This window comes from Lycorma delicatula, chromosome 8 (genome assembly GCF_047948215.1).
Source record: "Lycorma delicatula isolate Av1 chromosome 8, ASM4794821v1, whole genome shotgun sequence".
Lineage (NCBI taxonomy): Eukaryota > Metazoa > Arthropoda > Insecta > Hemiptera > Fulgoridae > Lycorma > Lycorma delicatula.
This window is the reverse complement of record NC_134462.1, coordinates 27124024-27137642: the sequence shown is the minus strand read 5'-3', so window position 1 is coordinate 27137642 and position 13619 is coordinate 27124024. Positions and strand designations below refer to the sequence as shown.

Sequence of the window (13619 nt, the reverse complement as noted above, 5' to 3'; positions counted from 1 at the left end):
ACCTGACTTGAACAAGCCTAATATAAAATGTCACAATCTTTACGTATAAATCGTAAAAGTATATTTCGTAAATGAAGAAATGGAATTTCCCTTGCGATGAGATTATTTGGTTGTTATTTATCTTTTTTTGAATTAAAGTATTTTAAAAAATGAAAATTTTCGTAATAACCAAACTTATGATGCGTTAATACCTCGCTAAAAGCAAGTTAATTTATCATTAATGAGATAGAAAACCAAACAAATTCGAAATTTTAATCATTACAACCAATCGAGCTCGTTATTCGCGGGTTCCACTGTAGTTTTAGTAGGAAATACATTTTTATTATTATTTATTTTAATTTTAAGTGGCGGTGAGGTTATTCTTACATATTGTTTTCTTTTTACACCAGTTTTTTTCTCTGGGGTTAGACAAGTGAGAAATGGCTAATGTTACAAGCTTGATGTCCTTTTTGATACCATTGTATCAACCCACTTAGGGAATGATTTATAATTTCTAACGTGTGAAAAAACTAATGCCAGACAAAATTTGAACCTGGAGCATTTAGATGAAAGATAGAGAGATGCTCTGTTTTACCAAAAAGTTTGTAGGAATTATATTTTTATTTTCTGGTGATATTTTTTTATATTTAAATATAACAGTGTTAATCTTGTACATAGTATTACATTAATGACAAAAGTAATACTTCTGTTGCTCATAGTTAAAAGTTTTGGTGCCTTGTTAGTAAAATTTTCATTGGCTGATCAAGTAGATGCCTTCTGAAACAAATCATACTTTTTAATTTTGAAGCTTGTTAGAAAAACTGTCTGTTTACTAAAATGTTAAGTTTCTTCATTTTTGTTTAATTGTTTGTTCAAGTATGTACCCAAAATGTATGAAAATTTCATACATTTATCATTTTTGTGTATTCATTTTTTATAGGCTTTAACCATTTCTTTGTTTTATTATAATTAATTTTGTACTTGATCAGTGTTTTTTCTATTGTTTTGCTTGGTCCTTCCAAGCAAATACTGGGGCAATTTCTTTACCTGTGGAGTAGTACACATACTCATTTCTAATGTGATTTACATAATTTTTTACTGATTGGAATAAAATACCTTTCTATTTACTTTCTGAGGAAATACAGAATATCAGTATATCCTCAAAAACTTTCTCAACAGTATCTTTTTTGAGATTTTCAAAAATTTGTTTTAGTCCCTTGAAATCTATTCTAGTTAAAGATTTCAAGAGGTTAAAATTACAAATTTCAAAAAAGTTCTCTGATGAGAAAGCCTTTTGTAATTTATGTACATGTTTGAGGTGCACTTATTTTGAAAGTGATAAGAATTAAAGCAAAAATCAAAACAATTTTTGTTGAAAACATTTTTATTTTTGGTTTGACAACTGAGACCAAGCAATAGTTTCCTTCAAAATAATGTTAAAGAATTAATTGAAGGAATGTCAGAAAATTAAGCTATTCCTTTATAAATTTAATATAAAAGCATGCTAATTTCCTTTCCTAGGAATTCCTGAGTAGAATTTTTTATCAATATTATCTGACGTACCTTAACTGCCTTATTACTAATTTTTTCAGGAGCTCTAGCCCTAAGGACAGATTAATTCAAAGAGAGGGATTAATTAAAATATAGAATGAGATATACCTTCTTTTTTGATAAAGGCTCTTTATTTTGTTTTATACTAACTTAAGCCACCCACACCTTGTATGTGAATTATAAAGTTGCAGTTTTGATTAAAATGCTGACCCATTAGATCATATGCTCTATATGTAAATGCACTTTATTGAACAGTTGGTGCCACTACATTATGAAATAGTATGCTGATTAACTGACTAGTTTGTCAGTTTATACATCCTCATCTTCCAGCATTGCATTTTTTCAGTCAGCTACGGTTTTATATTTCTTTGTAATTTTTAATTCTTTATTCTTCTAATTAATGTGAAGTGTGTTAGGAGCACAATAAACTACCCTGATCAGAATTTTTTTTTAGTTGATCTTTCTTTTCCTCTTCCCTCCTCTTTCTTTATTTTCCATTGGATAAATGCCATGGAGTTGGATCAGCTGGCACCCTGGTTCCATCTGTGATAGCTTCTGGAAGCTGGTGGAACAGCAGCTTCTATATGGGAGCTCAGTTTGGCTAGTGACTCTGTGTACCTATGAAACTGTCCAAAGTCAGTTTCTTATGTAGGAAAATCAACTAGTATCTAAGGTGCCTATTGAATAAAGCTAGGTCTCCTATTCCTCCTAAAATCTAATTTAATTTTAATTTTTCATTAATATAAATCAGAAGTTTATTATTTAACTGTTGTCTAAATTAAAATATTTATGTGGAAATACTCACTATATGAATTTTTTTTTGTTACAGGAGTATTTGTAGTCTGGTCATTTGTTGTTTTGGTTAGTGTACTAGCTTATGGAACAGGTAAGTTGTCTTGAATTTGATTCAAAGCAAGTTTTGTTATTACTTTTATCTAAAATTAAATTTATGTCATCCTCCTTGTAATATTTTTGCAAAAATACACCTGAGTTTGAGGTTATAATAATAAAATACATACAATTTCCTTGTATGCTTATTATCTGGCGTTATGAGGCAGGTGCATCTGATAAGAAGCCTGCTGATGCCTAAAAATTATCCTTGTAGTGATTTAATTATTTAAAACTTAAAAAATTATAGGACGAATTTTAATGCAGATTTTAAGGATGTAGGAAAATTTTATGGAAGTTTGAAACTAGATAATTTGGTAGCTAGTTTGCATTTTTGTCCAAACTCCTCTCTAACAGGAAAGCGAGTTCCTGAAAAACCTCATGAAAAAGTGCTGCATAACAATCTCACTATGGAAACATTTCTCTGCTAGCTACTAGAAGTTACCAGTACGGTATTACTAATAGAGCCAAGAGCAGCTGACACCTAATCCCTATGGTTTCTGTTCAGGAAAGAATGAAAATGAAAGGTAAGGATGGTAGATCTACAGAGGAACTGGCTGTGATCAAAAAAGGTTACCCAGGACTGGAAATTATGTTTTTTTCATAAATGCATTCTGTAATTTGAATTTAGGTTACATTTTAGTGTAAAATTTTGTTTGGGACTTTCTTGGTAAAATTATTTTTTTTTAATTTTCTCACCTGGGATTTGTAGAGAAGAAAGATTTAAAAACATAATTGATAATATAATAAATTGATAATGTAAAAGTTAAATGTAGAGTTAAATTGCTTTTTGTAAAAAATTTGAGCAGACATTTTGCTCCCTTATTATCAAATTATGAACGTTCACATTTTACCACAAACTTAAAATATTAATTACATACATCCTACTGGTAGCTTTTTTTGTTTAGAATATTTCAAAAAAATGATGGTATGTGATCAACTTCTTATTGAGAACTGGATTGATCAAAAATGTAAACAAATCAAGATAACCTTTTAAACGTCTTCAGTTATTTTGAAAGAAGAAAATATATATTACATTATATTTCCCAAATTTAGAAAGGAATCAGAATTTAGAAAGGATCATCAAACTTCAAAACTGGGCTTTAAATTTTTGTTAGTTTTTGGCTTATAGATAATCTTAAACCATTGGGGTTATTTTGCCTTTAAAAAAATTGTAAAATTTAATTTCTTTTCTGCTTTGTTTAATTTTTTCTGTATTTCAGTAATGTATATATTTATTTTTTTCTCTCTTAAGTATTATCTATTAACCCTATCTTTTTTTTTAACTTACAACCATTTTCTCCTTCTGCAAATTGTATAATTTTGCCTTTTTAATTTGAAATAATTTCCTAAATAACTGTGACGTTATTAAGTAAAAACTCCATGAAATTTTCTTTGTTGTTTTATTCACCTATTGGTGTCTAGTTCATAATTAAATGTTTGTGCATTGTACAGTTTTGTCTACCTATGAGATTTCATTCAGTACTCTCATGAATGGTGACAAAGAATATGGTAATCTAATTAAGTTGGCTAATAAGGATGGTCACTTACTTAATTTTGTTCCTCATATTTTTGTCTGTGTCTGACAAACTTTACATAGTGATTAAGCCATCCCTTTTAATATATTGTTAAGTATTGCATATTACATCATGTAAATTACATAATGTCATGTAAATTCAATACTGATTATAACTGCAAGTCATTTGTCTAAAGATTTCACCTGTATTTTGAATTTGCTAAAAAAAAAGTTGTATCCAATAATTTATGCATCTGTTTTGTGTGTAACTTTGCTTTTTGCCATGCCTATTTATTGTTACTTACAGCTGATAACTATGCGTAGTTATCCAACAATATATATCTCATTGCTTCTTTTAAAAAGGTTTTTTCTTCTAATTGGTACATCATAATAATGCATTATGTAGATCATTTCATTAAAATATAGATTATAAATATAAAAACATAAATTGTATGATAAAAGATAGATGTGGTTAAAGTCCATATTAATTATTTAAAACAAGGTTAAGGTAAATACATTAAAATAAAAAAAATTTTAGCATTTAGGATTTTAGCATTCATTAAAATTTTATACTATCTAAAGATTACATAAAAATTGTGTGACGAATACTTCCTTGAGGAAACTGATAAAACATGAAGCATGTGGAATGCAAACTGAGCTGGTACTGGCTGTCAGTAGTTTTGTAGGTGTTACTGATATGCAGGATAACATCATTTACAAGTATAATTGGCAGAATATCAGTTTCATTTTTAAGCATTTTGATAAATAAAAAAGTATGTTTGGAAGTATGATTCATGAATTTTTTAGTCATCTGACTTAGAAATCATGCATGGCTGAATTCATAAATTCAGTCATGTAGCTATTTTTATTTGCCTTAGTACTAATGATTGTAGGTGAGCTGATGGAAGTCAGAAATCATTCCTGACAACAAGAGTAACTAGCATCCCATGTCAGATTTTTATGAAAAGTGAATAGTTGAATGATATTTGTCATCAGCCTTCTTCTTCATTAGCCGTACTTGCTGTTGTACATTTTTATGTCAAGCGTGTAGAAATGTTAGTGGTATTCAGTATTAAAATTTACACATTCATTTTGTTCATCACAGGGACTAATTGTATACAAAAACATTACTCTTGGAGAAACTGACTTACTAAATACTCATCTACTTTATTATTATTAATGTACATCTACATTAGATAAAAGCAGATATATATATTCATTTCAAAATATACTCTTTAACTCAATGAAATTGCAATATTGACAGACATAAACAGAAAATAAAACAGTACAAACAAATTTTAAAAAAAAGTGTTTAAGTCGGAAATACTTAAAAATTTATAAAATTATTTGAAAAAAAAAATTATGTAATTATATTACATTGAACCTTCAAAAATAAATTACCAAAAATATTTAAAAATAACTATGTTGATAAAAATTAAACTATGAAACCTATAAATACATAAAATCGTATTTGCAATAGAAAGGAATTTCTGCTTGGAAATGTCAAAATAATTGTAGTAATTATTATAAAGTTTAAATAATGAGAGTTCAGCTTACCAGCGATTATAATAATTGTTGGTAATTTATGTTTATAATATTGTAAGCTGAACTCTCATTATTTATATTTTATGTATAAAATACTGACTGTGCTGTTATGAAAAAGTAATTATTATGCAGTCTTAAATCCTGGGGTGAAAAGAAGGAAATTGTAGAAGTATTTAAAAAAAATACAAAGTAATGTTATATATAGAATAAAGCATTCCATTTTATTGGTGTCCTAGGAACATTAAAATATATAATTGATATTAGATGCAGCGAGTCTAGTGCCTCACATAGCCACTCTGAAGGATTAATCTGAAGGTAGTCTTTCTTAGTGCTGATCTCACAAAAAGACTTCAAAATAATTACTATAGACCTTATTCCTCATATATGTCACGGCTGAAAAAGTGGGACAGATAATGTAAATTAACAAATTAATGCAGCCTTTCCTTTAGTGAAACAATGTATTATTTATATTTCCTCAGCTAAGTATGAGAAACTATATAAATATTGTTTAAAAAAATAGTTAAAAATATGAAAACCTTATTCCTCATATATGTCATGGCTGAAAAAGTGGATCAGATAATGTAAATTAACAAATTAATGCATCATTTCCTTTAGTGAAACAATGCATTATTTATATTGCCTCAACTCAGTATGAGAAACTATATAACTATCGTTTAAAAAAATAGTTAAAAATATAAAAAAATTATTAAAACATCTATTATTTTTAATAAGTTTATTATGTATTAAGGATATAATATTTCTTTGGTATTACAATTTTTTGCTTAATATAATTTATGTGATGTAAAGTTATTATGTTTACATGATGTTGACTTAATAAAATTTTTTTATTTTTTTTTATTATTATTTTTAATGTATATCTTACAATGAATAAATGTGTAATGAATCATGAACATGAAATATTAATAATGCACTTATTAAATCTAATTAAATTTAACTAATATTAAATTTTATTTTTAGATTATCAACATTCTATATTTTTATAATTTTTAGTATACAGTCTATTTATCTAAATAAGTTTTTCTTTCAGCACTGTGTCAATTCTTGTTGATCATTTAATATAGTAACTGCGAAGTTAGGACTTGCATAGAGAGCGCCTGAATGAGCAGGATCTGAAATAAAAAATTAATAAAATTAAAAATAATTTTTCAATGATCTATTTGTAGTAAAAAAATGACATTGTATCTACCTTAATTTTTGGCCTTTTTTTATTATTTATTGTATGATTTATGTATTTTAAGAAAATCTTGCACTTTAATGCAAGATAAAGATATTATAAATTGTTTCTTTATTCTGTACCAGGTTTATTTATACATCGTCACTTGTATGCAGTTTCATTACTGTTATTTCTTATATTCTAATGCATAAATGTGTAACAACTTCTGTTTTTTATTAACTAATTTAGTACTTTCTAGTATTGTTTTGAATAAGAATTTTCCACAGATTCCCTTGATCCTTAAAGCATTGCTATAGAAGTAACATTTTGTTATCCGTGGAATATCAAACCTACGATATGATATCTAAAATTGTGTTATGATCTAAATGAAAATATTTATTTATTTTAGTTTACAAATTATAAAATGCACTCTCAGAGAGGGGGTTTCAAAATAATGCCAAAAGCTAAAATGTACTGTTCTACAAAGAAAGGATAGTAAAGTGATTCTAGAGCTGAAAGTAAGAAAAAGTCAGACAAACATAGGTCTGAAAGTACTTTGTAAAAAATGCAATATTTTTTATAAAAAAAAACACTTCAACAAAACAAATAAGTATTCGAGAGAATTTTATTCTGAGAAAATGTATGTAAATAAAGTTATTAAAAAAAATTATTGTTTAAGAAATTTGACTTTAATTACAATTATTATGTGGTAGAAATTTTTTCATTCTAAATGATATAAAAAAAATCAAAATTATCAATATCCAAGATAGTAAAAGTTGAACTGATTATCTTGAAGGTATTATTGAAAATAACACTAAACTAAACTTCATTAGGTAGAAATGAATGTTCAAAAATTCCTTTATTAAATTCTAAACTAGTTTCTAAAGATCTTGTGTTGCTTGTCTTAAAAAAAATTCAATTCCTTTATGAAAGCAACAATATTTAAAGTTTGAGCAGTCAGTCAGTTAATCTTGCATATTAGCTGTAAGTTTGTTAATCTCGCTTTTCATCCACCCCATAAATAGTAATTTAACAGAGTGAGACTTTGGTGACCAATTAGTAGGTCCTTTAAGACCAGTCCATTTTCCAGCAAAATGATCAATTAAATTCTCTTAGATGATACATGAGTTGAAGCTCTATCATGGTGAAGTGCATGTCTATTCATTTTGACAGGAACATTCTCCAGTGAGAAAAAATTCATTCTGTAAAATTTCAAAGTAAATTTCTCCTGTAAGACAATGTTCTGACATGAAAGGGCCACTTAATGGGTACTCTATTATATCACAACAGACACTGAAAATTTGTATCCATAGCAGCATGTGAGTTCTATTCTGATCACTAATGAAAATTACACATATTGTTGATCCCAATACAGGTAAAAATAACTTCACCTTAAACAGTAGTCATGAAAGTATGCAATGATTCACATTAACCCATTCACAGCATAATCTCTTGGATGAAGATGCTGCACTTTCTGTATAAGAAATGGATACAATTTATGAAATGTAATATTCGCCATTCATGAGTTCTTGAAATATTAAATTCCCTAGCCATTGTTTACAAACTTGTGGGACTTAATTGAACTGTTTTAAAATATTTTCAACATAATCTTTAAGTATGAGTTCATCTTGAGATGAAATATTAGCATTAAGAAATATTGTACCACTCACACTAATTGTTAAAAATCCTACTAAATGCTTAGTGTTTGGAACTCTGCGTCTATCATATCTATTGGCAATATATATGTAACAATATATTACATATGCCCTGTCACATTAGGGTATTAAATGATTTACAAATGTATTATGTTGTCTATAAATGATTTTCCCCTCTTCTCTCCCGGTAATGGTATCATAGATTTCTTTTATTCTTTACCAGTATATTGATTATATGTTAGGGTATTTTATGTTTTCTTAGAAAATTTTGCTTGTTATATTATATTAAATATATACATATATATATATGTGTCCAAGTGTATATAATAAAATAAATGTGTAAAACCCTTCTATTTTTTCATTAGTTAACTTTCATAATTGTCTACTTTTCTATATTTTAGAATTAAAAACTTTTGTAATTCAATATTCTTATTTTTATGCCTAACTATAAAACAAATTTCTCTAACAGAGAATGTAAAAACCTCCAAGGCTTATCTTTAAAATTGAATGGAATAACCAAAAAATATTCATCACTATTAGTGCTGCTACATAAATTAGAGGAATTTTACTTTTTTCATTATTTATTCTCTCTCCTGAATATCCCAGATACAAGATTGAAAAACTAAATTTAGGTGCACCTTTATGTAATTAATGGAGATTCATATTAAGGAAATAAGGTGTCTACTATAAAAATTATTGTTTCAGAATATTGATGACCTCCTGGAACTACCAAAATACTGAGGATTTTAAAACATTTCAAGGCATTCTATTTTCAAGAGCACCCAAATACCATTAATTATGGAAGTAAGAAACATTAAAAATAAATATTATGTGGTGTTATGTCTAATTCAGTCTCTAGGACAAGGAGACTGCAACTGGTGAAGTAACTTTATGTTGGAGAATAGTTATGCCTGTGAACTTGTCCATGGTTATAATCACTTTCCTGCATTTATATTAACAAACTAACAGCAGACATGGTTTATCTCCCCTTCAAAACTTAATTAGAACTCTGTGTTCCAATTCCCCTATAAGTCCTCCTAAAACTTGGTTACAACTCGGCTACAAATCCCCCCTACAACTCGGTTACCTTTTCACAAATTAGGACTGGAGCAATCAAAGAGTGGGAAACCTTGCACAATAGCAGTCTTTAAAATTTGATGTATTGGATTTTTCTTATAAACACAAGCCATCCCAAATTCTTTATTTATATCAATTTAATAATATTTAGCATTTCTCAGGTAATTTTTCAAAATTATTTACAAATATATAACGCATAACATACAATACAAAATATTAACATCATATACAACTTCTCAACATTACAAAATAGAATTTGTGTTATCTAATTACATTTATTCCTTCATATGTTAATAAAGTATGACATATACGAGGTGCGACAATAAAGTAATGAGACTGATGTGAAAAAAATGTTGCTTACCGTTTTAGTCATGTTTAGTGTTGTCTCCTTCAAAGTAGTTCCCCTCTGATTGCACACACTTATTCCAGCGCTTCTGCCATTGATGGTAACATTTCTGGAACTCATCTTCTGTAATATCTTCCAAGGTCCTCGTCACAGCTTTTTGGACATCTTGTGTTGTTTGAAAATGGTGTCCCTTGACCGCCATTTTGACTCTTGGAAATAGAAAAAAGTCGAACGAAGCGATATCTGGTGAATAAGGTGGCTGTGGTAGTACTGAAATTTGTTTTGAGGTTAAAAATTGCTGTACTGACAGAGCAATATGGGATGGCACATTATTGTGATGCAGAATCCAATTATCAGCAATGTTGGCACGGACATGAAGAACTCGTTTACGAAGTCTTTCTAAAATTTCTTTGTAGAAATATTGGTTAACTGTTTGTCCAGGAGGCACCCACTCTTTATGAACGATTCCCTTGGAATCGAAGAAGCACACAAGCATGCATTTCACTTTTGACTTTGACATGCGAGCTTTTTTTGGTCTGGGTGATCTCTTTGAGCACCATTGCGAATTTTGGCGTTTTGTCTCTGGATCGTATTGAAAAAACCAACCTTCATCACCAGTGTTAACACGGCTCAACAAATCTGGATTGATTTCCGTTTGCTCTAACAGATCGGCTGCCACATTTTTCCGTGTTTCTCGCTGTTGTGTGAGATTTTTGGGGACCATTTTTGCACAAATCTTTCTCATACGAAGATCTTCAGTTAATATTAGACGAACCGTTTTTCGATTGATGTTGAGTTCTTCTGCAATCATTTTCACGGATAATCTTTGATCAGATTGTACGATTTCACACACCCTGGTCAAGTTTACATCTGTCCATGAGGTTGATGGTCGTCCACTGCGGTCTTCATCTTCAACATTCGTTCTGCCTTCACAAAAAATTTTATGCCACCGAAAAACTTAAACTCTTGACATAACCTCCTCTCCAAAAGCCTTCTGAAGCTTACCATAAGTTGTCGTCGCGTTTTCACCCAATTTAACGCAAAAAGAAATGGCATACCGTTCCGCAATATTTTGCGGTTTCATTTCTGTGATGAGAGACACAAACACGTGTTCACTTATTACAGCACAACTCACGACTGAGCAGTTGCATCAATGTGCAACTTGGACTAGAAGTATCTTATAGACCAAGGTCAAAGATGGTGTGCCTATGCAAGCTGCAGGGTTGCCACATCTTGCAAAGAAAAATCAGTCTCATTACTTTATTGTCGCACCTCGTATGATTCTTGCAAAAACCACATTTACATTTAAAACATGCAAAATCTGATAAGTTGCAGCCTTTTTGTGATAAACCTCTTTATATTCAGGAATTATATAAGATAAATATAATAATTATAATTGTTTTATGTGCATGCACGCACACCCACATCCACAACCCCCACACACACACACTCTCACTCTCTCTCTCTCTCTCTCTCTCTCTCTCTCTCTCTGTATATGTTTATTCAAGATACGTGCTTTAAAATTGTTTAAAAAAATAATATGAACAAAGTAGGTGCAGTGGTTAGTCATTAATTTACATAGATTTTGTATTATCTTTAATAGTAAAAACAAATTAAAATGAATATAGATCAGACGCTGAAAATAAGGTTACAGAGAAAATTAGAAAGAAAACTTACACACATATTAAAAAAATGACATATTTTTATATCTAATTATGTTAGTAACAACACCAACTTATTATGATTAGTTTGTTAGTTTGTGCAATACACGAACTAAGATTACAAAGTTAAAAAATGCTAATTTAAATCCTTAGCACCAAAGATAGAAGAGATTCCAATTAAATAATGTTAGAGGTCGATCAATTCATATATATATTTTTTCAAGTTAAGTTGCATAGAAAATTATAAGCGAAAAGAACAACATGCGTATTAATTCATGCTTCTCACTCAGTTTTTTCAGCACTCACTTTGATCTTCATATGTGTTAAGTTGACTTTAAATGTGTTGCTTCTGGCTCAACACTTCACATCATTAGTTGATAACATTATTGGATTGACAGAGGGGGTCTTTGTTACTTTTCCTGCTAATTAAGTCGAGAAAAATATTATATATTTATATTAAAATAAATATGCATATGTTTTTATATTGAATGCAACTTAAAATTTAAATAATGAACACATTTTCTTTATGTGTTTTTTTTGAAATAATAATATTAACAAATTTTATGTTATGCCAATTATATAATTCAAAATATGTAAAATTGTTTAAAACCTTATAGTTATGATTAAAATGTACAAGTATATATTGTATAAAAGTTGAAAAAAAGTCATTATTACATTCAACAAATAAATAATAAATACCTGGTGATAAAGAAACTCCATTTTTTAAACTGGTTAAAAAGCAAAGAGATCATGACATTTATGAAGAGGTTAATTAAATTGATTTATTTATTTAAACATGTCAGATGGACAGAAAAGAATGTTGGACCCAAAAGTAAAAAGGTGAAGACCAACAAGTAATTGTAGGCTAATAAAATTTATGGGTAGTTGTGTGAGGGGATGTGAAGATGTACAAAGAGTATAGTACAGTAGAAATATACATTGATTTAAAAAAAAAATTATTAAGGGCTATTGATTTTTTTATTGTATATGATTAGGTTTATTCATTCATTATGATTCTGGAGAATCCTTTGGAATAGAATGGTCTATAGATGTTTGGGATGAAGGAGGTAAAATAGATTTCTTTTTTATAAATACCTCAAAAACTACTTTTTTTTTAGCAAACAGATTTCATAAGACCTTTCTTTATTAAATCTTACAGCATTTCCTGTAATTTGGTCTTTTTCACCCTGTGGTAAAAAATAACCAATTATATTTTCAGCTTTTTACTTTTTACTCCCTCTCAGCTATGGTATACATATTTTTTTTTCTTTTTTTTATTATTTTAAGGCTAAGAATGTTATTTAAAAATAGCTTGAATGAAAACTTTTACAGAAATCATTTCCCCACAATTTTTCTTTCTTTACTGTACCTTCCAAGCCATTTTTTCTGCAAACTGTAGATAAAATGTAGAGGAGATCAATTATTTTTTGGTTATACTTTCTCATCAATAACTCTCTGTTACAATGAGTTCAATAAAAAACAATTTTTTTTTAATATTAAGTAAGGAATAGATTATTTAAAAAAATAATAATTTTTATAGCAAAAAAGAAATTTTTAGATTAAATTAATCTATTTCTACAACTATTATGTTAAGATTAATAACATTTATAAAAGTTTGAAACTGAAAATTACTACAAGATAGTATGTGATACTCTTATAAATATATTCCTATAAATCTATTCCTATAAATATACTCCTATAAATTGTGTAAATTTACATTTGAATATATTTGCAAATGAATCTAGATGACAATGCAAGTGAAGACTTCTATTTATCTAAAATGTTGTTCTTTTTTAACTTACTTGAAGTAATTTGAAAGTAATTAATGATTATACATCTGTAGGCAAATATCATCTTTCATTTAAATATAAAACTTTAAAAAAAAATACTAAAATTTCACTCAGCTGTAACATGATCAAGTTACTTGTATAAATGCATTTTTATGAACAGATGAAGAAAACATGGCAATATAACATAAGATAAGTTAGATAAGGAGTGTTTTAAATTTGTACATTTTGTTTGTGTTTGACATTTTGCACATATTTTACTCGCAGGAATAAGAATTGACTACAGTATACATTACAAAAGAAAAGTATTTGAATAATTACTTTTTATAAACCACTAGCAGACCCAGCAATGCTTCACTGTTGCTAGATTTGTGTATAAATGACCACAATTGAAAGTTTGATAAAACATTAAAAAACTGAACAAGTCAGGGTGTAAATAG

At 28.3% G+C, this 13619-nt stretch overlaps 1 protein-coding gene across 5 annotated transcripts in view; it reads right to left on the bottom strand.

Annotated features, from left to right (window-relative positions):
- Nucleotides 1-6230: 6230 nt before the first annotated feature.
- Nucleotides 6231-13619, bottom strand: part of LOC142328857 (major facilitator superfamily domain-containing protein 6-like) — a 92022-nt gene continuing 84633 nt past the window's right edge. For 2 of the 5 annotated variants that reach the window (XM_075372968.1, XM_075372967.1), the window contains one exon: nucleotides 6232-6609. In XM_075372968.1, coding sequence (XP_075229083.1) covers nucleotides 6524-6609 — 86 coding nt within the window. In that variant the 3' untranslated portion in view covers nucleotides 6232-6523. Of the gene's footprint in view, nucleotides 6610-11698; nucleotides 11815-13619 lie in introns of all 5 variants that reach the window. The other 3 variants (XM_075372973.1, XM_075372970.1, XM_075372969.1) reach the window with 3 other exon arrangements.